The sequence below is a fragment of the Gorilla gorilla genome, chromosome 8 (assembly GCF_029281585.2).
Source record: "Gorilla gorilla gorilla isolate KB3781 chromosome 8, NHGRI_mGorGor1-v2.1_pri, whole genome shotgun sequence".
NCBI classification, from domain to species: Eukaryota; Metazoa; Chordata; class Mammalia; order Primates; family Hominidae; genus Gorilla; species Gorilla gorilla.
In genome coordinates, this window is record NC_073232.2 from 66,744,842 (window position 1) to 66,771,451 (window position 26,610).

General features: G+C 45.0%; 1 protein-coding gene and 1 long non-coding RNA gene across 3 annotated transcripts in view; one reads left to right on the forward strand and one right to left on the reverse strand.

Annotated features, from left to right (window-relative positions):
- Nucleotides 1-26,610, reverse strand: part of LOC101132463 (uncharacterized) — a 30,245-nt gene that overhangs the window by 1,839 nt on the left and 1,796 nt on the right. Inside the window, exons 1-3 of one of the 2 annotated variants that reach the window (XR_002007507.3) lie at nucleotides 14,180-14,601; nucleotides 12,548-12,776; nucleotides 8,894-9,008 (exon numbers count right to left, since the gene is read on the reverse strand). This is a non-coding gene — a long non-coding RNA (uncharacterized lncRNA). Of the gene's footprint in view, nucleotides 1-8,893; nucleotides 9,009-12,547; nucleotides 12,777-14,179; nucleotides 14,602-26,610 lie in introns of those variants that run through there. The other variant, XR_008669264.2, reaches the window with a different exon arrangement.
- On the forward strand, nucleotides 16,248-19,065 carry FAM170B (family with sequence similarity 170 member B). Its single transcript, XM_004049404.5, is given in 2 exon segments — nucleotides 16,248-16,455; nucleotides 17,912-19,065. Coding segments are annotated over 2 exon segments (852 nt in total). The 5' UTR covers nucleotides 16,248-16,343; the 3' UTR covers nucleotides 18,652-19,065.

Genomic DNA, 26,610 nt, shown 5'->3' on the forward strand with positions numbered 1-26,610 from the left:
CTTAAAAGAAAAGAAGTAGGTAGGTGAGCTCCACATTTATTTAGATCGACTTCTGAGGACCCGTTCCCATTTACACTGCATACAGGGCAAGAGAGTTTAAGCAGGATGTGACAATCTTACTGTGCTAGGAAGACAGAGGTTGGGGCTTGACGCTGTCATAGTGGCTAGAATTTAGGGGAACAATCCCAGAAAGGAAGCAACTTTTGATTTTGGAAGAGACCCCAACTCTGCTTCAAAATTGCCCTTAAATTGATGGGTGACTCCTAAACTTGGCATGCACAGAATGAAATGCCAAGGGGCTCAGTGGAAAACAACAGCTGGAAGGCTAAAAAGAGCTGAGCAGAGATTTCAGCAGCTGTCCTGCCATTGAGAGACGAAGTTTGAAGTTTAAATCCTGCCAAAGTATTAATAGAAGGACTTAGTGTGATGCTTAATTGTATGTATCAACTTGGCTGGGCCACAATGCCCAGATAGTTGGTTGAACATTATTTTGGATGTGTCTGTGAGGGTGTTTGTGAATGAGATTTACATTTAAGTTCATGGACTTTGACTCAAGCAGATTGCCCTCCATAACTTGGGTGGGCCTCATCTAATTATTCGAAGGCACGGACAAAGCAAAGCCCGAGCAGGAGGGACTTCTGCAGCATGTGGCCTTCAGACTGGAACTGCAACCTCAGCTCTTCCTGGGTCTCTAGCCTGCTGGCCCAAACTGCACGTTGTACTTGCCAGCTTCATAATTGTGTGAGCAAGTTCCTTAAAATAGACCACTTTATATAATATATATATATATACACACACACACACACACACACACACACACATCTTGTTGGTTCTGTTTCTCTGGAGAACGCTAATATACTTGGTAAGCACAGCTGGCTTCCCATGAAAACCAAGACTAGGGGTTGTGCTCTAGGACTAGAGACAGAACTGAAATAGACCCAGCCAACACAGCCTAAAACCAGGATTCTCTAGAATCAAGGTAACTTACCAGTGATGTAACTTGCCAGACTAATGATTTGTGCCAAGGACTTAATTTTAAAGGTGACTGAAAGACAACACAGAAAGCTCATGTCATGGAAGGAATAATTTATTACAGTACTTACACTTCCTAAGAGAAGGGGACATACTATGTCCCAAGAGGCCACAGGGAGGAAGCACCAGGTTTGATCAAAAGGTAGAAAGAGCCAGAGAAAAGCCTGGCCCAGAGCCTTTATTGAGCTTTCCATGGGAAAAGCAAGGCAGGAAAGGGGAAGCAACTTAGTACTGGCTAGTGTGGATAGGGTTGGTGGGCTCTGGTCTCCAGTTGTCTGAATGACTGGCCCCGAGTGATTTAGGGCAGGGGAAATACTGGCTTGGTGTGTGAGAGTTAGGTAAAGAAGGTGGTTGGGGCACACACTCAGGATAGATGAGAAAGTTTGGGATAAATTTTTTTTTTTTTTTTGGAGATGGAGTCTCACTCTGTCACCCAGGCTGCACCCAAGGTTCAAGTGATTCTCATGCAGGTGCGTGCCACCACTCCCAGCTACTTTTTGTATTTTTAGTAGAGATGGGGTTTTGCCATGTTGGTCAGGCAGGCCTAAAGTGATCCGCCTGCCTTGGCCTCCCAAAGTGCTGGGATTAGAGGTGTGAGCCACTGTGCCCAGCCAGGGATAAGATTTTTCAGGCACCTAGGGAAACTGGACTGCAGGGCAGATATATACAACAGTAGCTGTTAGTTTGGCCCTGTAATTAATGGATGCTTAGTAGACAAATACAGAATCTAAGAAAACATAGAACAACTAAGCATCAACACTCTTCAAAGGAAGATAACAGAATCCGGAATTTCTATAATGCATCAACCACAATGTTTAAAGGAACAATACCAGGCAATCAAAAAAGCAGGAAAACATGACTCTTAACAAGAGAAAACAGACAATAGAAGTAAACCCATTATAATCCAGATGTTGAAATTAGCAGTCAAGGACTTAAACAATTATTGTAAATATATATATATTTTTTCAGGTGAAATGAACAGAAAAGTGAACAGAGGGGAATCCTTGGCAGGCAAATGGAAAGTATAAAAGAGTCACATGGAATTACTAGACTTTAAAAATGCCATATCTAGCCTAGGTCTTTGCACTTGCTGTTTCTGCTACCTGGAAAGCTTTTTCTCCAGATTCTCGAATGGCAGATCACTCTCTCCACTCAATGTTCTTCCCCCACATTATTCTGCAGGGAGGCCTCCCCTGAGAACACTCCTTTAGTTATATATTCACTTACCATGCTATATTTATCATGAAGGCACTTATTGCCAAGGGCATTATGTTATGTATTTATGCTTGTACCCATCTATTTTTTTTCATCCTCCACAGTAATGCCAGCTTCTTTAGGACAAGGATTTTGTCTTTTTCACTGCCAGGACAGTGCTGGGCAGAGAGTAGGTGCTTAGTAAACATTTGTTGCTATTCCTTTAAAAATATCCAAATATTATAAGCAACTATAAAGAATATTTTTATAGAAATAATTTGAACATCCAGATAAAGTGGGTTATTTTCTTCCCAAATTTAAATGACTGTGTTTGCTCAAAAAGAAGTTGGGCCTGGGTGTAGTGGCTCACACCTGTAATCCCAGCACTTTGGGAGGCTGAAGAGGGCAGATGACCTGAGGTCAGGAGTTTGAGACCAGCCTGGTCAACATGGTGAAACCCTGCCTCTGCTAAAAAGACAAAATTAGCCAGGCATGGTGGTGCGCACCTGTAATCCCAGCTACTTGGGAGGCTGAGGCAGGAGAATCACTTGAACCCCGGAGGCAGAGGTTGCAGAGAGCTGAGACTGCACCACTGCACTCCAGCCTGGGCAACCAGAGCAAAACTCTGTCTCAAAAAAAAAAAAAAAAAAAGTAAAAGAAAAAAAGAGGTTGGGAAACTAGCTAGGATAATTACCATAGGGAGAAACGGAAAATAAGAGTTGTAGTAGTTACTGCCTAAATCTTCATCACTGAATCCCTATCAATTCACTGTCCCACTAACAGTCTAAAGCAACATCTTTTCCCACATGCTCACCCATGTTTTTTGCCTTTTAAACATTTTGCTATTTTTTTTCCTAATTGAAATCATTTCCAATGGTTTAGTCAGTCTTTTATTGCGTGCCATTTCTAGTTTTTTTGTTACTGTAAAACACATGTAACACAAATTCTTGTGTATATTCTTTTGGCATAGACACAAGAATTTTTCTAGGGGCAGGTAGAATTTTTACTCCTAAAACTGCAGTTTGCATGTGGCATGCCCAGTGTGGAAGAAGTCTGAGCATTAGTGTTACTGGGGAGCCTGGTCTCCAGGGTTTCTGGAGCACTGACATTGGAACAGAAGCACGTTCCTCTCTGGCCTCTTTGAGTTTACACCTCAGGTTTAGCTCCGATTATGCCAGGCTGCTCTTGGAGGCAGAGAGGTCAGAGCTGCTTCTGCTGCTTCTGTGGGTGAACTTGGTTGAGAGAGCCCCCAGATACGAGAGCAACATGGACAGAATGAACTGTGAGACCAGAAAGGCAAACAGGGTAGCAAGGTGGTGAAAACAAGCTAAGATTAGAGATCAAAGTCAGCCCAATGTCTGAGTGAGGTGAAGGTGGGGACGCTGTGACCACAGCAGTAGGCACAGGCATATGTTAGGCTCAGGGTTCCGTGGGTGTTGAGAGGGTCAGCAGGGGAGGGCCAGGGTGCATTCATTGCTCTTCTCTTTCTTGGGAGTAGCTCGCTTAGAGATGAATTTTATCCCCACTACCTGGGTGAACAGATATGGAACCAGCCTTCAATCAGGATACAAATCTCCAGGAGCAACAGCAGGCACTGAATCCAGAAACTCTTAGCTCATCATGGTGGCCGTGGATCTACTACAGCTCAGCCATGAGGAGTGAGCAAAGCTGTAGACAAACACATGCAGGGTTTTATGCCCCTGAACCCTAGTGCGCTCCTCCTAAGAAAAAGCCCAAGGCCACTGACACCACTTCCTAGAGAAGGAGTTGGGCAGAAAAGCTGGTTGGCAGGAAGGGGATCTGCCTTCAAAAAGAGTTTCCACAAGTTTCAAGGGAGTGAAGCTTTGTAGAAAGAAAATAATGTCCGGTGTTTGGTTTTTTGTTCTTGTGATAGTTTACTGAGAATGATGATTTCCAATTTCATCCATGTCCCTACAAAGGACATGAACTCATCATTTTTTATGGCTGCATAGTATTCCATGGTGTATATGTACCACATTTTCTTAATCCAGTCTACCATTGTTGGACATTTGGGTTGGTTCCAAGTCTTTGCTATTGTGAATAATGCTGCAATAAACATACGTGTGCATGTGTCTTTATAGCAGCATGATTTATAGTCCTTTGGGTATATACCCAGTAATGGGATGGCTGGGTCGAATGGTATTTCTAGTTCTAGATCCCTGAGGAATCGCCACACTGAAAAACCAAACACCGCATATTCTCACTCATAGGTGGGAATTGAACAATGAGATCACATGGACACAGGAAGGGGAATATCACACTCTGGGGACTGTGGTGGGGTGGGGGGAGGGGGGAGGGATAGCATTGGGAGATATACCTAATGCTAGATGACGATTTAGTGGGTGCAGTGCACCAGCATGGCACATGTATACATATGTAACTAACCTGCACAATGTGCACATGTACTCTGAAACCTAAAGTATAATAAAAAAAAAAAAAAAAGAAAGAAAATAATGTCCAAAGAGGGATTGTCTGGGGAAGTTTTGCCACTTAAAACCCTCAATGTCCCTTCAAGGAAAGATGGATTCCAGCCAGGAAGGGCATGAAATGGTCTTAGGCAAGCTAAATGCGTCTTCTCTCAGTGACTTTCTAAATGGGCATGGTAATGGCTCACCCAACATTAGGGAAGAGATGGTAAAAAGGGGAGAAAGAAAAGAACAAAATCAGAGGACGGTGACAGGAGGTGACTTTAACACCTGGAACCTGCAGGCGGGGGCAGGTCACATTCTCAGACATCACGTGGGGGCTGGAAGGGAGCCCCTCTTCCACTGCCGCATTCTGAGTGGGGAGCCTGTGCTGTCATCTGAGAGCCGTGAGGGAGAACATTGCAAGGTCATATTTGGGCCCAGGCCAGTTGAGAAAACTTGTGGATGTACTGCAACTTCTAAGCTTCAGCGATTGTCCGCAGAACCAGTGAGGTATTCTGCTGCCCAAAAGGAAACATCTCCTCAATTAATGATAATTTACAATATGTGCTTAGCACTTGCCTGGCACAGTTTGAAATAACCACTGTAGAGCTGTGTTCACTTTTGCAGGATGGAGACATGGTAATACCAAGTCTGGGCTCACACAGGTTATTTATGGGGCTCTACCGCTTAGAGGAATTGATGGATGGTGGTGGCTGGAAGAGCTGTGGGCTGGGGCAGGTGTCCTGAGCTGGGGAGGGCAGAGGGAGGCACTGGGAAGGCTCAGGTGGGAATGGATGAGGATCCGGCTTGCTGGGATGGAAAAAGCCTGCACTCTGTAGATGGACATGGGCGTTTGGATCCGATGCCTGCTACACAACTCAGCAGCTCTGTGGCCTTTAAGCAAATTCACCTGGAAAATGGGGAAGAGGGGCTCAAAAATCATCTGCTCCGGGACTGCCATACTTGATGACGTAATGAAATTACCACCCCATTTAGAAAGTCACTGAAAGGGAATGGTTTAGCCTGCCTGTGGCAAGTCATGTCCATCCTGGCTGGAATCCATGTATTCTTGAAGGCAAGTGTGCTCTGCACCTGGTTGATGGTGTAGGTAAATGCTGACTGTTTTCTGTTCTACAACCATGGGGCTAAGAAGACAGTTCTGGGTGGGCCATCCCTCCCAGCAGCTGGAGCAGCTAATTCAGGTCTCAAGTGTCTGAAGCCTCAGTCATACCCAACTTCCCCCAAAAGGGTTGGAATTCTTGGCCACACTCCCTGGGGCAGTCCCCACAGCTGGAGAGGCTGCCCTGGCCTCCCCCACAGACCCTCTCCACCCAAGCCTGCCCCTAGGGTATCTCTTCCTGCAGCCAGGCCTGGAGCTTGCTTGCCCAGCTGGCTTTGATCAGGCTCACTCTGAGCCACATGTTACTGTCTTCATCTGTTATTGTTTATGTTTCCTTGCAAACAAATGTCACATCTTTCCCAGGAGCCTCTTCCCAGCCAGTTAGGTTTTAACCCCTTGTGGTCAGAGGCAGGTTTCCACTCCTCAACCTAGCCTCTTTTCTGCACCCAGTGAACCGAATGCTCTGGAACCCAAAGGCTGATGTCCATTCAAGGGATCCAGGCTGAGAGACCTGTCCAGGGGACTGCCATGGAGCATCTTAGGACAGAGTGGCCAGGAGTCATGGGGCTTTGTAAAATCTTGCTTGTGGGCCTATATGTTTTTTCCAGCCTCATTAGCCTTTAAATAAAGCTGGAAGTAATTTATTGCTTATTTTCTTACACAATTATCATAGAAAAAGATTAACAAAAGGATGGGAATCTCTTTTTCGTACAAAGAGATGTTGCTAAGGCTTGTCATGTAAAATTTCAGACTTTACATGTGTGTGTATATATGCATGCATGTTCTAGGTTTTATATAACTGGGATTATTTGGTATATGCTTATAATCATAATATTGTGAACAGATTTTCACATGTGCTTTATTCACTACATTGAATTCCATTGTTTAGTTGTTCCATAATTTACTTAACCTAGGAGTTCTCAAACCAGAATCAATCCAGGGAAGGCTGATTGAAACACAGATTGCCAGGCCTCACTGCAGAGTTTCCCAACCAGCAGGTCTGCCTGGTGTGGGGCCTGGGAATTTGCATCTCTAACAAGTTTCCAGGTGAGGATGATGCAACCAAACCAACTTAGCCCAACCTCCACCTCAGGCACTTAGGTTGCCTCTGAGTTCACTCCCATAAACAATGCTGTATTGAACATGGGCTGATGAAAATGGGCTAATAAAGGCACAGTTTTAATTTATTAAGGGGTCAATTTCTAGAGGTAAGATTGTCAAGACAGATGGTACCATAGGTTTAAAGTTTTTGCTACCTATTGCCAGAACATTAGTTTCAATTTATTTTTCCAACAGGGGACACCAGTTCTGGACCTCACATTGATTTAATTCTTGTTTTTCTAGTGAGAAGTGCCCACCACATCTAGCTAATGTCACTGAAAAGCTAGGTTCCCACCTTTAGAGCTGTGTGAACCCAGGAAGCCCCCTCATCTGTTTGAGGCTCAGCTTCTTCATTCATTAAAGGGGAAAGAACACTGCTCTGCCCACCTGTCTGGGCTGTAGTGAGAATCATGAAATGATGATGGAGCACCCTTCCTAAATTGCGACTTGTAATCCGAAAGATCAAAATAAACACCGCTGTATCAACTAAGACAGACATCAAGGTTAAGGAAACAAAGTTACCTACAGGTTGGTTCAGGGCCTGGCTGGCATGAGTAATCTCTATATTCCTATGGCTCCAAACTCCCTAACAATGGTGCTATCAGACCCCTCCCAAGTCTGATTTACAACCCAGTCACTACAACTCTGATTGGACAGAGGATGCCCTTACCGACATTCTTTCTTGATAAGCAATTGCAGACCTTAAGCCATTTTCAGCAGCTTACAGAGGCTGTGCACAAACTGTCTTTGTGTCATATGGTTCACCTTTTGTCATAAAAAGCCAAATTCTACTTCTTTTAATGCTAAAACCCTGCCCCAAAGTGAACATGGGATGTATGTGACATACATGTTTACCCACTGTGCATGCACTTGACTCTCCTCATAAATATGTACAGCTTTTCCCCCAAACCTGCTGCATACATAGGATACCAGCCTTGTGAGCCGTGAAACCCAAATTGCCCTTCCCCTCTTCGAAGACAGAGCATCTGGTACTTGCCAGAGACTGTCTCTTTACAGTTCACCAACTGCTATCACCAATAAGGATCTCCTTTTCACTATTTAGTGATCCTGGTGGTCTTTTGGACGACAGACTCCTGTGCAGGTGGGAGGGTTCTGAGTATTTCCCTGACCAATTAAAATGCAGCCCATATAACGGGAACTGTTCTAGAAAGTTAGCATTATTGGGGAACAGGTTGCTTGAGGGTTTATATTCACAGCCACAACTGTTAACTCAGGTCATCTCCTATGGGAACCCCCAGTAGTGTGATGGTAAATATTCAACCACTTGCTCCTGGCCGGGGAGGGGGAAGCCCCTGGTTTTAGCCTTTGCTTATTACCATGGTGTAAATACTCCCACCAAGCCCTCTAACAAGCTGCCACTGTGTCTTAAAATGTAGTAAAATAATTAGGATGTGGAGTGTTTGAGTATTTATTACTTTCATGTTTAATATAATTTATTTAATTATAAGTTTATACTATTTTTAATGTTGATAATGGCTGTGTTTAACAACTGACTTGCAAAGTTCTTGAAAGATTTAACAACTGGTTCTCATTAGCCAGTACCAGCTGGCCCCAGCACACTACTAGATGCCCCTCTTGGCCATAAACTCATTAAAAATGCAAGTCACTATGCCATTCTTGTGGAGGAAAGGTTACGCTGGTTATATTGACTTTCATTTTTTACATGTGACTGAGGGCTACACATTGGTAATCTGACTTAGTTTGATTCCAAATGTTTGGCACTTATATTTTAAAATAGTCCCAGGCTTCCCGAGGATTGAACTTTGGGGTCCTGCTAAGACATCTGGTGCTCACACCACGCAGCCAAGCTCTCCAACATACATCTCCTGTGGAGACAGGCCTTGCAACGTGGGGGAAGTAGGCTTTGTTTCCAGAAGCTCATCAATGAGGTCTTGAGAGATCAGTTTCCAGTTGCTGCTATTCTGCCTTTTAATTTTCTTAGTTTGGCTTTATTGTGATAGATTTAATTTGCTGTGGGTTGGGTGGTGGAACCTACCGTGTTACTGCTCCTGGTCGCATCACTGCCATTTGTGGCCTGAAATTTCCGAAGAAGCCAACTTGAATATGTGAATTCATTGTGGTTCAGATAAGAGCCATTTACACCGCTTTCACTAAGGCAGGAAAACAATAGAAAAAAATAACCTTTTGGCTTGTTTGGTGATATTTTACCGTAATGTATCATGACCTGTGACTTTGTGCTACATAAATAGCTTAATAAATGCTGTTTCCAATAAAGTAGGAATGTATTTGCTGAGTTATCTTCAAAACAGGAAATTGTTTCAAAAACATGAATCAAAATTTAAATATGCAGATGCTTATAGTCTTGTCTCGCAAAAAATAATTCATACTTTCTCCCTTCTCATCTTTGTCATATTTGTTGAATTCCTGAGAGCCAGGGTGGATTTGGGACGGCTTCTGAGGAGAGCTGCCTTTCCCTTAGAAGGGAGCCCCAGCTGACTAACTGTTTCACACCATGGCTGGCAGGTCCCTTTCCTCCCCGGACATGGATGGCCATGGTGCTTGCTGGTCAGGTGGGAGCCACACTGCTCGGCCATCTCTAGCCACTCCCTGTTGTGCTGTGGTTGTGCCAGATCTCAGTTCTGCTCCACTAAAGTTATTGTGTCTGTGAGATAGTCACGTGAACATGCTGGCACTTGGAGCAGTGGAGGATTGTTTGAACCAGTCCTCCATATTAGAGCAAAGCTCACAGGCCTAGAGCAAATCTCACAGGCCTGGGGTGTGGGGGGTGTGTGTGTGTGTGTGTGTGTGTGTGTTTGTGTGTGTTGGGGGTGGGGAGGTGTGGTGGGGATGGCAGATGGGGTGTTGGAAACCAATACCCCAGCCGATGTCCAGCCAGTCTCACTGCACTGCAGGGGGCATGACTGAATGGACTGCTTCCCCTCTGGCTGCTAAGCCTTGGCCTGGGGACTTTCTTGGGAAGTTTCCTGTGGGAATTTGATGTGGCCTGATCCAACCTTCCCAGAAGTTCTCCACCCTATGCATACTTTATTCCAGGAGGGCCAGGGATCCATTCAAGACTTTGGGTGCTGTGTGGGAGAAGGGACAGTTGCTGGCCTCCTCGGGACACTGGGATTATCCATTAAACAACTGCATCATCTCTCTGCAGGACAGGCTGGGAAGAGGCATCTTCAGCCATGCCTTTGAAATAGCTATTCCAATTGTGGGGATTAAAATAAATCATCCCAGCTCTGCTCAGGAGTTTTCTGTGAACGTATTTGCTGCTTTCCAGCCACAGACATCCATTAGTCTTGGATGTGGGCTAAAAGGATCACGGAATCAAGCACAGCACACTTTGACGTCAAGGTGACTCACTGTCAGCCTCTGGGTCCTGGGGTCTCACCCTCACACAATTAGACATCAAGGTGACTCACTGTCGGCCTCTGAGTCCCCGAGTCTCACCCTCCAAGTCAGAGCTGTGCCATGCTGCAGGAAAGTTGGCCCAGTAGAAGACAGGAATGGCTCCTGAGGGCTGTGTCCAGCGTGGCCCATGGCCAGCCCATTTTGGACATAGAGAGAGAGAAGACCCCTTTCCCTAGAGCTCCCACCATGGCTCTCCAAGAACATACACAGGATGTGGCCAGTGCTGGGATCCTGTGGGATCCTGGGATCCTGGGTCACGTGCATGGCATCCAGCAAGTAGTCTTTCCTCTCAGCTGAAGCTGCCCTTCCAAGGAAGTGTGTGTTGGAAGAAGACACTTCTGCATCCCACAACCTTGTTGAACATTCACAGCCCTGCTGGGCCAGAGCTGAGCAAAATGCAGCAGGCTCCAGGCCAGGTGGGGCTCTGGGGCCTGGAGCACAGCCATGCCACGACTGAGGACCCAGCCCCAGGGACCAGCCCCCTCCTGGTTCCCTGATGAGAGGGAAGGCCTTGGCTATTTGTGTGGGCACCCTGAGGTGAAGGCCAAAACCCGAGACAGCGCCAAACAAACCCACCAAAGGAGCAGCCTGTTATTATGTCTAAAGAAAAACAAAAGCAAAACTCCCTTTCCTATTTGCTTGGGGGAGCTGAAGAAGAGTCCTCCGGATTACATTTCCCTGTGGCTGAGCTGAGCCTTCTGTGGTCCACTGACTCACTTCTTTTAAAATAGTTACAAGAAGCAACAGAAAATGAACCCAAAAGATAGTACTTCCCTACCCCACTTCTCAGTTTTTCTGATAGCTTTTGGCACTTTCTCTGCAGCCCAAGCACACAATGAGGTCATCCCTAAGCCCTGAGGACTGACCTTCACTGGGAAAAATTCCCACTCTGAACACCACCAACCCCACTCCATGCAAACCTGCTGCGCAGCGTCCGGGCAGCTTCCCATTTCTCCCCTGCCCTCGGGTGTTAAATCTGATAATAGGAGAACTTTGGGAGGGTGGCAAGGCACCTGCCCCCTTAGAGGGGCCCCACTTTTGGTGTGGAGAGAAGAGCAGGATCATTGCCCATTTGCAACACCTTTACACAGTGGCTCTAGCCACAGAAATGCCACGATTAAGACTGAAGCACCACCCCTTGGCCAAATGGACAGATTATTTCTGGACTCCCATGGACCCCAGAATGAATGATGTGATTCTCCCCACAGCCCAGATTGGGGCACAAGCCAAGCTCTGGAATTAGAAGTGAAGAGAGACATGGCCTCTCTGCTTCCTGCTGTGGCTGTGGCCGCTTTGTTTCCTGTTAGCCTCCTCAGCTGGGAAAAACAGAGGCTGGGAAGAGTAGGTTTTGGAAGAAAAGTTAAGACTAGAAAATATTCCAGGCCTCTTGGATGAGGTTTAGGGCTCGCATGCAATGTGTGCAATGAGCTGGCCAGGCGTCAGAGCTCCAAGAAAGTGCTGCGTTGGTCCTTTTGGGGGTTTGCACACCAGCCCTGCTGGCTGCAGCAGTGAGGCGCAGAGGTTCCTGGCAGGGCTGGAAAACCCACTGGAGAGCGGCAGGGGGATGGGTGGGAGCCCTTTGTGGGTGGTCTCAGCTGAGCATCTGCATGGAGCAAGCAGAGTGGCTGGGGCAGAGGCTCTTCCCATAGACGGAAACAGCCAGAGGCCATGTGAGTGAGGAGGACAATAGCTCACCATCTGAGGGGCTTCACTCCAAACTAGCCCCAGGGAAGTAGCCCATAGGAAACATCAGAGCAACCTGGCCATGCAGCCCTGCCCCCAGGCCTGAGATGGAAGACACTTCTCTCCCAGCTTTCCCACCCAAGGCTCATCAAACCCCTCTGAAGTGCCAAGCTCCCTATCTCTAAGGAGGGTTCACAGTGTATTATTTTTGAGAGGATTAGGAAGAACGTATATAGATTCTGGGTAAAGAAAGACCCGACTCAAGGGACTTTGGAAAACATTGTTTGGGCCCCAAATTGTAAAGCTTTTGTCTTTATAAAAGCAACCGTATATAAACATTGCAATCTAGTAAGTTGTTTCCCATGGGGTGAGAATGGGAACCATCCTCCCAAGTTGTCCTGGGAAAACCACAGGGCTCACCTGGCCCCCAGGTTTCCCTGACTGGGCCGGGAAGATGCACAGAGCACAGATGCTGGTTAACGAACTAGCTCACTAGAACATATTTAAATATTACAAGGGAAAATCAAAGTCCATTGAATTACCATGCCCTGTAACAAATTGCCCCAGAAACTAGTGTGTAAAACACCTTTTCTTATGCTCACGGTTTCTGTGGGTGGGGAATTCCAGGAGGGCTTGTCTCTGCCTTGTGATGTCTTGGACCCCAGCTGGAAGACTTGAAATCTGGGAAGCAAAATTATCTGAAGGTTCCTTCACTCACACATATGGTGGTTGATTGAGACCTTTGCTGGGGCTGCTGTCTGGAACACATCTATGTGGCCTCTCCATGTGGCCTAGGCTTCCTCACAACGTAGTGGCTGAGTCCAAAGGAGAAGGGAGACAGAACCAGGAGGAAGTCACATATTTTATGACCTGGCACTGACAGTCACAAAACATCACTCCTGTGCATTCTGTTGATTGAAGCAGTTACAAAATCCACCCCAGTTCAGGAAGAAGGACGCTGTCGTGCTATCAGAAGAGCATGTGGGTTGTGATATAGATTGGTTTGGCCATCTTTGGAAAATTTGGTCTCACACAGCCCCACCTAATCTTTTTCCTCTTTCTTGAGGTCAACATTGTTTTCTCTTGGGTGTGATTATTTTCAGATCTCCTCTGTGCCTTTTGATACATAGACAATATAGAATTTGGTCAGTGCTTTTGAGGGAGTGTGTTTAATTTTTACATAGGAGGGGTCATCTATCTATTCCTTGTATCTTGTGTTTTCATTTAACATGAATTCACTTATCAGTATGTATAGATCTCTTTCTTTTTATTGTGGTGTAGTATTCCACAGTTTGATTATGTTGTAGTTTCTTTATTTTGATGGATCTTAGGAAAGTCTCCTGTCTTTATTTCTATTATACACAATGCTGCAATAAATATTTCTCTAGGTGCTATTTTATGCACATATCACATAATGTGGCTGTTCCCTAGGAAAGAGATGATAGTAAACTGCTTAGGAAGTGCCTGCCCACTTTTAATTCTAATGGGTACCACCAAACTTTTTGAAGGTAAGGTACACTGTTCCAACAGAGAATAAAAGTGTTCATTTCCTTACGTCCTCACCAGCACTGGGTATTGTCCATCTTTTTAACTCTTACCTATCTCATGGGTGAAAAGTGCTATACTGTATACTACACATTTTTAAGTTGTAGCTCCCTTATTACAGTAGGACTCAACATCTTCTCATATGTTTATCATCCCTCTGCATTTCTTCCCCTGGAAACTGCTTGCTCATTTGCTTTTTTTTTCCAGTTCCACTGAAAAGCAGAGGAATGCAAATTGAAACAGTGAGTTTTTTAAAGCAGTGAAATTAGAAAATATGACAAAGTTTCTCAATGCTTGTGAAGACTAATATTGTTTAAGTTGAGAAAAACCACCTTGTAATTACAAATGTTAACATATTTTCTTTCTACACATTTTTCATTAAAGCGTAAGCTCTGAACCATTATGAAAATATTCTTAATTGTTTTACATGAAGTGAGACCAAAGTTGATTCAAAAAAATAGCGAATATAAATTTTCAGCATAATTTGTTGGCTGAGTCTCCTTTCCTCCCAGACTTGCTGTTTACTTTGCCGCTTAACAATTCTCCATGATGTCATCTCTCTCTGAACTGCCTTCCATCCCCCAATGACCTACTTATTTTCTGTGCTGGCTGCCCCCTCTTGTTTTTGTAAGGCAAGTCTTTGTATTTATTTGTTAAAAAAGGGTGCACTTACACTCTTTCCTCTTTTAGCCAGGGGACGTAGTCTTCTGTTTAGGTCAGGCATGACTTTCATGGCTCAGTAGAGCACCGTGGTGTCTTCCTCCACACAGTGACCTCACATTCTAGAGAGGAGGGTATTCCTCGGTGCTGGGTGTGTGGGGGATGTTGATGTTGCTTGTGGAATATTGGGATTATTTTCAATCCATCACCTATCTGAACTGTTTAGTATTTGGGATTCAAAGGAATAGAGTTGATGAGACTGACCAAGGGTGGGAAGAGATTAGCCACAGAGGGAAGTGGTAAGAAGCTTGTTGGAGGAAATGAGTGAAGTGCCAGCGTGTCGCAGAGCAGAGAGATGGCAGGTGAACATTTTACCAGGCTGATTGAGGCTGAAGCGTGGTTTGTGCAAATGGAGAAGGAAGAGGCAACTCCCAGAGTCCTAGAGGGAGAGAACCAACCACCTTGGAACTGCAGAGATCCAGGGAGCACAGACGAGGCAGCTCCCAGAGGGAGTAACGCCTTTTTCAGCCCAACGTGTTCATCAGCTATTTACTCATTATTTCCTGAGTGCTTGTTAATATGTAAAACATTGATCTAGACACTAGAGATATAATGAGGTGGATGGAAAGAAGGAAGTCCCTACCTGCCTAAGCTTACATCTAAGGAGGAGAAGACAGATACAGGTAAACCCATGAGATACACACACAGACATTATATACAGCCTAGGGTGGTAAATGCTATCATGGAAAAATAAAGCAGGGTAAGGTGACAGAGAGTTGTAGGGCCAAAGAAAGCTCTTTTCCTGGGGGTGCCAGGCAGGCTCCTCTGACCAGGTGATGTTTCAGAGGAGACCGGAAGGAGAGAGAGCCACACAGGAACCTAGGGGAAAGCCTGGAACAGGCACAAGAAAGAGCAAGTGCGATAGCCCAGAGCCCGTGAGGTGAGGATGCCGGGCATGTCCGCCGGGAGCAGTGAAGTGTCTGGAGTCACAGGAACTGAGCAAGGGAGTGAGTAGAGGAGAGGGGAGGGGTGGGGTGGGGTGGGGTTGTGGAGGGTTGAGGAGCTAAACAGGGTCAGCGTGGGGACTTAAGATGGGGGACAGAAGGAGAGATTTTCCACATTGGGAAGCAGGGTCATTTTATGTTGGCTGATGACTGTATGTATGTGAGCCTATGTATGGTTAATTAATCTGGCATGAGTTTGTGTGCATGTATGTGTGTGTGGTTAAGTAAATATGTGTGAATTTGTATGTGTGAGCATGTTATGTGTCTATGTGAACACACGTACATATGTTTATGTTACTGTGTGTGCCATATGTGTTCCAGTGTATATGTGTGTCTGAGCGATCATGTATGTGTTTCTTTGTGTGTGAGTGACATAGTATGGACATGTGTCCCCTTCAAATCTCATGTTGAAATTTGATATCCAATGTGAGAGGTGGGCCTAGAGGGAGGTGTTTGGGTGACGGGGACAAATCCCTCATGAAGGGCTCAGTGCCACCCTCGTGGTAATGAGTTCTCACTCTTAGTTCTGTGAGAACTGAGTGTTGAAAAGAGCCTGTCACTTCCTCCACTCTCTCTTCCTTCCTCTCTTACCCATGTGATCTAAACACACCTGCTCCCCTTCCCCATTTGCTGAGAATGGAAGCTTCCTAAGGCCCTCACCAGAAACAGATGCTGGCACTATGCTTTGTGTACAGGCTGCAGAAACATGAGCCCAATACACTTCTTTCTTTTATAAATCACCCAACCTCAGGTATCCCTTTGTAAGCCACACAGATGGACTAAGACAGCGGTTCCATGCATGCTTAAGTGTATATAAGTGTCTCTGTGTTTATGTGTTTGTGTTTTTATGTGTGTCTAAGGAGTTAAGACTATGTGTGTTTTGTGTTTGTGTGTGTCCATGATAATACACAAGACAGAAAAGGAGGTCCCATGGGGAAATGAGAACATGTTGGGAAGCCTCTCCTGGTATCCAGCCTCAGCCTCTGCCCTCGCCATGGGTCACAGAACAGACCAGTGCCATCGATGAGGTCACACAGTAGAGCTAGGATCTTAGCGACCATGGGGAGCTCAGTGTCCACTCTGGCTGGGGCCAGCTGGAGGCCTTCAGTACAGCCCCAGCCAACTCTCACTGAACAGCTGGAGCACCGAGACCCTGGGCACTCATTTCAAATCATGAAATGCCACTTCACAGACCACAGGGGAGAACAGTCACCCACCGATGGGACCACCCTCAGCTTGACCAGCCCTGAGTCCACTGAGGAGAGTGTGGAAGTGTTCTGGCCAGGTAGGTGAAAAGAAAGGCCTGGAAGGTCAGCCAGCTGTGCTCCCTGGGAAGGAAGCCCTGATGGGAAGGGACAGTGCCAGGTTGCCTCCTGATACTGTTACCAAATGGTTGTGTTGACCATAAACATAGATGTGGAGGGAAAGGAAATTGATATTTATGGGACACTTGGTATGACTGAGGCTGTTATGAGTATATAAGGTGTTTTCAGGGGATATGAGGATGAAAATGTAAAATGTTTATAATTATGTATTTATTTTAATGTGTATTTGAGAAAACAACACGTCCATCCTGTGATTTCAGCAGCGAAATAAAAAATTCCTTTATAACAAAATGATGAAAGTTAATCTAGAACATCAATTTGAAGACCGCTGGGACGTGTCTGTGGGCAGCACCTAAGTGTCACACCAGCTCTGGGGGCCCAATGGCTCCACCACTCATTCAAACTCTGTGCCTCTGTTTCCTACTCTGTTGAATGGGAATCCTAACAATATAATTTCTTAGGGTTGTTTTGAATATTAAACTTGGCAAGCACTTCCATGGCAAGAGGGACACAGTAAGTGTTGAAGGAGATAGTGAGATGCCCCCCTCGGGAAGGTGAAGACAGGTCACAAATGTTGAAGAGGATGGTGGGTCTGGGTGGCTTGGCCAAGGCACTTTGCATGTGTTGTTTTTTAAGTGGGCTTTACTGAGGTGTCTTTTATGCACACAGACTTCAGCAATTTTAAATGCACAATTTAAAGAAGTTTGACACATGTACATTTGTGGAACCACCAACACAGTCATGATAAAGAAGATTTTTCAAAACCCCTAAAAGTCCCCTTGTGCCTTATTATGACCAGTCTCCTCTCACCTCGTCCCCAGCTCTGAGCAACCACTGAGCTGTTTGTTCTCTGTTGCTAAAAATTTCCCTTTTCTAGAATGTCATCTGAATAAAATCATATACGACATGGACTCTTTTTTTTTGTTCACATTCTCTTATGACTACATGGCCTTTTTAATTGGCTTCTTTTATTTAGCATAATGCATTCAGGACTCATCCGTATTGTTGCACGTCTCAGTGGTTCATGGATTTAACAGGTTGCGTCATATGGATACACCTCAGTCTGCTTACCTATTCCCCAGTTGATGGTCTTTTGCTTGGTGATTACTCTAATACATTATTTGATCCTTATCATCATATCCCTAATGTGTATATAACTCTGTTATTCACCATTTAATGGTCTTTCTCAGTTGAGTCAAGGATTTGGTGATTGCATTCATACATTATTCAATCATTACCACACCCTATGAAGCAGGCATTATCACCATCTTCATTTTTTCAGGAAATGGGCAGAGGCGGCGGTGTTTGCTCAAGAGCTCCCAGAGCCTCTACCCTTTCAGAGTCTGCGGCTCCTGAAGGTAGATGTGGCATTGATCCCTTAGGGGGCACTGATGACAATGTCCTTCTGCTTCTCAGGGACTATACAGAGAGAAGGGTCGTCGCCACGGCCGGGGCCTGCCATTCCCCGGGAGGAGGGCCTCTACTTCGCTGCCAGGGCCCGGGGGATGCTGGACTGGAGCAGCTCCCCATCCTCAGAGTCCTCCGAGTACCAGTCCTACTCCCAGTACCAGTCGTGCTGCTCCTGCCTGTGCGATGAGGACAACGCTGCTCCGCAGAGTGTGTGTGCCTTCTACATGCACGTGCAGACTGTGCGGGGTGTGGCTGTGGCCTGGGAGACCGAGGCCGGCTTCGAGCCGGTCAGCAGGAAGCCCCGCATCCATGAAGCCCAGTTCATCAAGAGGCAGAGGCGGAAGGGCTCCTCCTTCGAAATGGCTTCCAACACCGATATGCGCTGGGACCTGGAAGCCTGCAAGAGCAACTGCAGCCCCTAGCCCGAGGACGTAGAGCTGCTGGAGTGCTGCCTGCAGGAGCTGCGGGAGCCGCCGGACTGGCTGGTCACCACCAACTACGGGGTGCGCTGCGTGGCCTGCTGCAGGGTCTTCCCCTCCCTGAACGCTCTGCTGGAGCACGCCCAGCATGGCATCCGGGAGGGCTTCAGCTGTCAGATCTTTTTTGAGGAGATGCTGGAGAGAAGGCGGGCTCAGGGCCAAGCACATGACCAACAGCTGGAGGAGGAGCAGAGTCCTTCAGACAACAGCTAATGTTCCCGGCCCCAGGGTGAGGTGCTCTCAGCACAGCAGCAGGAGAAGCAGTGAGCCAGAGGGGAGATACCCAACCCTGCCCTCACCTCCTCTGGGAGCACCTCTGGGACTGCTCCTTCCCCAGCCAGCAGTATCAGAGCCATTAGGGCAGGGAGAGAGGACCAGGGTCAGGGGGAAGGAAAGGCATGGAGTGTAGAGCAGCGAGGGTCGGGAGACTGGAAGGAACCCCCTTCCTGCCCTAGGCACAGCATCTCCACCAGAGTCCATTTCAAAACCCAAACGAGAGGGCTTTGAGTGTTTCTGATGGCAGGCAAAACATCTGAAACCCACAAACGCATGGCCAGAGGGATTTCTATTTTTGCCGGTGGATCAGGCAGGTCCACACTTGCTAAGTATATGTGGGTCACAGGACAGCCAACTGCAAATTACTCTTTAGCCCTATTTTTTTCACTATTACAAATCTGTCATATGCCCTAGTTCTATGTCTTATGTTATTGGGATTAAACTTGAATAACACAAAATTGAATGCAGTGACTGAGTGAACCATGCTGTCATATTGGACACATGGGAAGTTGCCATTTCCATAGGTTACAAACTAGCACAAATACCTGGAGACAGGCAGCTTCTCAAGGTAGAGCAGGAGGCTGGGGATATCCTTCTGACCTATGAGTTCATCTATGTCAACTATACATTTTTAAATGGTGCCATGAAATTCATCTTCATCCTTCTCCCTGTCTCAGGGGGCTGTGTTCATTCAAGAAAAATCAATTGTGGACCACTGTGTGTTTGACATGCTGATGGAAGACATAGTCCAGCCTCTGTTGCTTCCAGTGAGAGACAGTTAGAATGGGCAATTGCAAGGCAAGGGGATGCATGACATCAAGGAGGTTTGGGGAGCCTAGATGAGGGGCCCCATGTTCAAGCTGTTTGATCAGGATAAAGAACTTTCCAAAAAAGATGATGCTCCCAGGGGCTTAAAGGAAAGGCTAGACCAGGGTTCCTCAACCAGCACTGTTGACCCTGCATGCTAATTATTTGCTGCGGGGGCTGTCCTGTATGCTGCAAGATGTTTACTGGCATCCCTGGCCTCTACCCATCCGATTCCAGCAGCATCCCCTGCCCCACAGTTGTGAAAATCACAAATATCTTCAGACATTAACAGATGTTCCCTAGGGACAAAATCACCCCTGGTTGAGAATCACTGAGCTAGACAGGAACAAGGCTGTGAGGAGAAGAAACAGACATGATACATTTGGGGAATTGCTAGCTACTTGATCTGGCTGGAATGCTGGGGGTATTTGTCTCTCATATAATTTATAAAGATGTGCCAGACATTGAAGTGGACATGGGGAATAAGTGAACAAAGGGAAAAAGGCAAACATGGATGCTGCTCTGTGGAGCTTATAGCCTGAGGGCATGCATGTAAAATAATTATGAAAGTTCCCATTTCATGACCTAAAGGGTCTTGTGTGGCCGGGCCTTTGCTACTTTCTCCACACAATGTCTTAGCATTCTGTGCCTCACTCACCGTGCTCCAACCACATGGGCCCCTTTCTTTCCTTAAAGGATTCAAGTGTTTGTGCTTCAGGGCCTTTGCCCTTGCTGTCTTCCCCAAGTGGAATGCACCCTTGTCTGTCTCTCTTCTGGCTGTCCCCTTGCTCATCTTTGAGGTTGCAGCTTAAATATCTCCTTTTCAGAGGGTCCTTTCCCAATCACGCTGCCTTAGCATATGCCTTATTCTAAGTGTGGATGGTTTTAAGAAGTGACATGATCAGATTCATATTTTAAAAAGTTCACTCCACAGTGTATGGGATATGGATTGGGATAGCAGCAAAAGAAGAAAATGAGAAGTGGAGAGATCAATCAGGAGGCTGTTGAGGAAGTCCAGGCCAGGAATGGTCGTGACTTGGACCAGGCTATCCCAAGCCAAGAAGGAGAAGAATGGATGCCTTCAAGACTTATTTGGGGAATAGAATCCAAAGGCCTTGGGGAAGGGTGCAGGTGGGGGTAGAAGAAAGGGGTTTGTCATGGTGGATTCCCAAGTTCCTAGGAGGAGCAAATGTGGGTGGCTGTTCATTAACTGATATGGAGAAATTTGGAGGGTGATTTCCGTATGAGTGTGTGTGTGCCAGTGTTTGTGTGTGAGCATGCATGTCTGCGTTGGACATGCATATCAGCATGTGTCTGCATGTAGACATACAGGCATAAGTGCTGGGAGGAAGGTGACAGAGGTGAGTTGAGACATGGTCAGTTCTAAATGCCAATGGCACATTTGAGCAGAGATGTTGAGTGGGAAGTTCATGTTATTTAGAAGATAAATCTAGATTGGAAATGTAAATGAGAAAGTTAACTGCAAATAAATGGTACCATATTGAAAAACCACAACAGTGGATGGATGACACTAACTAGGGTGCTGGGGTAGAGTTAGGGTGAGCCCTGTGAAGTAGGGAGGAATGGAGTGAGGAGCATTTCTTAGGAATTTTCTTCAAAGTCAACAAAAATAAGAAAAGATAATTTTCAGGAGTGGTGAGCAGTGTAGAATGCTAAGGAGAGTTGGAGTGAGCTGAGGACACAGTGCATTTCATTTGATGCATGAGGTTGCTGACAGTTCTGAGGAGAGCAGTCTCAGCAGCTAAGAAGGGCAGAGGTCAGACGGGCAATGTTCAGCAGCAGACACGAAACAAGCTGCTGGAGGTAAGCATTGGACATCTCTGCAGGCAAGTCTGATTAGAAAGGAAAGCAACAATGGTTGTAGCTGGACAAAGATGGCAGAGAGACCAAGTTTATGCCAATGGAAATGATCCAATAGAAAGGAAGAGACAGATAAGGTGGAAAAATGGGGAAATCTAAGGAGAGGAGCCAAGCAGGAGAGAAGGGGCTGAGCTGACATGGAGAAACCGGCCTTGAAAAGGGCGGCTCCGAGCTCCTTGTTGCATGCAGATGGGCAGTTAGTCACATAGGGCTTTGGGGTCAAAATTAGGGAACTTGACCATCCATCCTGAAAACTACAAGGAGCTCTGGAGAAATCTGAAGTCAGATTTGCATTTGTGAAGATCACTCTGGCGAAAAGGGTCAAGAGTGGATGACAGCCAGCATCGTTGGTGACAAGGGGTTCAGCTAAAGTGTGGGTGGCAGGGTGAATTCAGGGGAAATTTAGAAGATTGAACCATAAAGTGTGGCTAGTGTGTGATGAGGATGGTGAGCGGAAGGAATCCAGAATGACTGCTAGGGTTTTTTTCTGGGTGGCAAAATGTCGGAGCCATTTGCAGACAATAGAGAAGGAGAAGGTTTGCTTGGGATGCTGATAAACCCACCTTTGAACAAGCTGAGCTTGAGACAGAAACATTCAGAAGGGGGCTACTCGTAAGGGTGTGGAGCTCAGAAGAGTGATCATCTGCCTGTATGTGGTGAGCTGTGGCCATGGTGCTTTCCATGGGCTTCATGTGGGATGCATTCCTTCTGCTGGTGCAAGTGCAGCAGGAAGCCATGAGGTCATCTTAGAAAGGGCATCAGCGGTGGGGATGATATCTTAACAGCCTTCTAAAGGTGCAGCAGAGGCCACAAACCTTTTGAATTTGGTGTGAAAGGAGCTTGAGGATCGGCAGGAAGTAAAAACAGCCCCAGTTTTATGAAACTCTTCTCGGAAGAGCTATCTGGTGTTTGGGGGGGCTTCATAGGCAGGTAAAGTCCAAGGGACACTGTAAGGGAAGGAGAGGCTCCTGAGCCAGAAATAGTGAGTACTAATGAGGAGAATAGTTTTATTTTTATTTTTATTTATTTATTTATTTTATTATTATTATACTTTAAGTTTTAGGGTACATGTGCACAATGTGCAGGTTAGTTACATATGTATACATGTGCCATGCTGGTGTGCTGCACCCATTAACTCGTCATTTAGCATTAGGTATATCTCCTAAAGCTATCACTCCCCGCTCCCCCCACCCCACAACAAAGGGAATATCACCACCGATCCCACAGAAATACAAACTACCATCAGAGAATACTACAAACACCTCTACGCAAATAAACTAGAAAATCTAGAAGAAATGGATAAATTCCTCGACAAATACACCCTCCCAAGACTAAACCAGGAAGAAGTTGAATCTCTGAATAGACCAATAACAGGCTCTGAAATTGTGGCAATAATCAATAGCTTACCAACCAACAAGAGTCCAGGACCAGATGGATTCCAGCCGAATTCTACCAGAGGTATAAGGAGGAACTGGTACCATTCCTTCTGAAACTATTCCAATCAATAGAAAAAGAGGGAATCCTCCCTAACTCATTTTATGAGGCCAGCATCATCCTGATACCAAAGCCGGGCAGAGACACAACCAAAAAAGAGAATTTTAGACCAATATCCTTGATGAACATTGATGCAAAAATCCTCAATAAAATACTGGCAAACCAAATCCAGCAGCACATCAAAAAGCTTATCCACCATGATCAAGTGGGCTTCATCCCTGGGATGCAAGGCTGGTTCAATATATGCAAATCAATAAATGTAATCAAGCATATAAACAGAACCAAAGACAAAAACCACATGATTATCTCAATAGATGCAGAAAAGGCCTTTGACAAAATTCAACAACTCTTCATGCTAAAAACTCTCAATAAATTAGGTATTGATGGGACGTATCTCAAAATAATAAGAGCTATCTATGACAAACCCACAGCCAATATCATACTGAATGGGCAAAAACTGGAAGCATTCCCTTTGAAAACTGGCACAAGACAGGGATGCCTTCTCTCACCACGCCTATTCAACATAGTGTTGGAAGTTCTGGCCAGGGCAATTAGGCAGGAGAAGGAAATAAAGGGTATTCAATTAGGAAAAAAGGGAGTCAAATTGTTTTTGTTTGCAGATGACATGATTGTATATCTAGAAAACCCCATCGTCTCAACCCAAAATCTCCTTAAGCTGATAAGCAACTTCAGCAAAGTCTCAGGATACAAAATCAATGTACAAAAATCACAAGCATTTTTATACACCAATAACAGACAAACAGAGAGCCAAATCATGAGTGAACTCCCATTCACAATTGCTTTAAAGAGAATAAAATACCTAGGAATCCAACTTACCAGGGACGTGAAGGACCTCTTCAAGGAGAACTACAAACCACTGCTCAAGGAAATAAAAGAGGATACAAAGAAATGGAAGAACATTCCATGCTCATGGGTAGGAAGAATCAATATCATGAAAATGGCCATACTGCCCAAGGTAATTTATAGATTCAATGCCATCCCCATCAAGCTACCAATGACTTTCTTCACAGAATTGGAAAAAAACTACTTTAAAGTTCATACGGAACCAAAAAAGAGCCTGCATTGCCAAGTCAATCCTAAGCCAAAAGAACAAAGCTGGAGGCATCACACTACCTGACTTCAAACTATACTACAAGCCTACAGTAACCAAAACAGCATGGTACTGGTACCAAAACAGAGATATAGATCAATGGAACAGAACAGAGCCCTCAGAAATAACGCCGCATATCTACAACTATCTGATCTTTGACAAACCTGAGAAAGACAAGCAATGGGGAAAGGATTCCCTATTTAATAAATGGTGCTGGGAAAACTGGCTAGCCATATGGAGAAAGCTGAAACTGGATCCCTTCCTTACACCTTATGCAAAAATTAATTCAAGATGGATTAAAGACTTAAATGTTAGACCTAAAACCATAAAAACCCTAGAAGAAAACCTAGGCATTACCATTCAGGACATAGGCATGGGCAAGGACTTCATGTCTAAAACACCAAAGCAATGGCAACAAAAGCCAAAATTGACAAATGGGATCTAACTAAACTAAAGAGCTTCTGCACAGCAAAAGAAACTACCATCAGAGTGAACAGGCAACCTACAAAATGGGAGAAAATGTTCACAACCTACTCATGTGACAAAGGGCTAATATCCATAATCTACAATGAACTCAAACAAATTTACAAGAAAAAAACAAACAACCCCATCAAAAAGTGGGCAAAGGACATGAACAGACACTTCTCAAAAGAAGACATTTATGCAGTCAAAAAACACATGAAAAAATGCTCACCATCACTGGCTATCAGAGTAATGCAAATCAAAACCACAATGAGATACCATCTCACAATAGTTAGAATGGCAATCATTAAAAAGTCAGGAAACAACAGGTGCTGGAGAGGATGTGGAGAAATAGGAACACTTTTACACTGTTGGTGGGACTGTAAACTAGTTGAACCATTGTGGAAGTCAATGTGGTGATTCCTCAGGGATCTAGAACTAGAAATACCATTTGACCCAGCCATCCCATTACTGGGTATATACCCAAAGGACTATAAATCGTGCTGCTATAAAGACACATGCACACGTATGTTTATTGTGGCACTATTCACAATAGCAAAGACTTGGAACCAACCCAAATGTCCAACAATGACAGACTGGATTAAGAAAATGTGGCACATACACACCATGGAATACTATGCAGCCATAAAAAATGATGAGTTCATGTCCTTTGTGGGGACATGGATGAAATTGGAAGTCATCATTCTCAGTAAACTATCGCAAGAACAAAAAAACAAACACCGTATATTCTCACTCATAGGTGGGAACTGAACAATGAGAACACACGGACACAGGAAGTTTTATTTTTAAAAAATCAGTAGGGGAGAGAATTGAAATGAGGCATAATATCTAAGCTCTGAAATTTCAGCCTGTAAGAGACAAGTGTTTTTAAGTGCTAAATTCTGTATTCTAAGGGCAAAGCATCATTTTAAACACTTTATGAATAGTAAATCAGTGCTCTCCACAGTCCAATGAGGTGGATCCTACTATTGTCCGTGTTCTGTTGGTGAGTAAGCAAAGACCCTACAAAGGTCATATGGCTGGTGTATACCAGCTTGGCTCCAAGCCTATGTTCTAATTGTCACACAGAGATGCAAACTTCAGTGTAAAGACAGATGCAAGGTATTTAGGAAAGCAAATATGTCAACTGCACAGGCTGCATTTTCTTTAGATTAAGTAGCAGCAGCTGCAGATGAAGAGAAACATGATGAGTGTTCAGGAAGAATGAAAGATGACAGCAACCTCGGGTAAGCAAACTATTAATGTAAAGGATAACTTCAGCTGACATGGATGGAGAAGAAGAGAATAACATTATTCTTAAGGTTGTGACTTGTTCTTTAACTATAACTGAAACTCAACTGAGTTAAACATTCATTTGTGGTTTAGACATAATTTTGCAGATACCTGGGACCTCACAGACAGGAGTAATGGAAATCCTTCCAGAGGTGTCAGGGGACCTCAAACATTTTAAATTGTGAACCACTTTAAACCCTTTATTTTCCCAAACTATAGAAGGTGGAGCTTCTGTTATAAAACCTACATAAACCTCATAACAAAGCCTGAAAAAGATGGCACTAAAAAAGTAGGCAATATGTCGATCTCACTTATTAACACAAAATAATAGCTAATCTAGTTTAACAGACTACAAAAACAATAATTCACCATGACTGGCCTGGCATGGTGGACTCACGCCTGTAATCCCAACACTTTGGGAGGCCAAGGGCAGGTGGATCGCTTGAGCCTAACAGTTTGAGACAAGCCTGGGCAAAATGGCAAAACCCCATCTCTACAAAAAACAAAAAATACAAAAATTAGCTAGGCATGGTGGTGCGCATCTGTAGTCCCAGCTACTTAGGAGACTGAGGTGGAAGATGACTTGAGCCTTGGAGACTGAGGCTGCAGTGAGCCATGATTGTGCCACTGCACTCCTATAGCCTAGGCAACAGAGTGAGACTCTGTCTCAAAAATAAAGAGTATTTCATCATAACTCAATTTGGGTCATCTCTTGACTAAAGATAGTTAAAAATTATTAATTCTAACAGTGCTTTGTATTGAAAGAAAATTCTTATGATTTTCTCAGTAGATATTAAAAACAATCAGAAATAAACCAATGCACTTATGGTCAGTTGATTTTTCAAGAGTGCCAAGATAATTTAATGGGGGAAAGAATAATCTTTTCAGCAAATTGTGCTGGG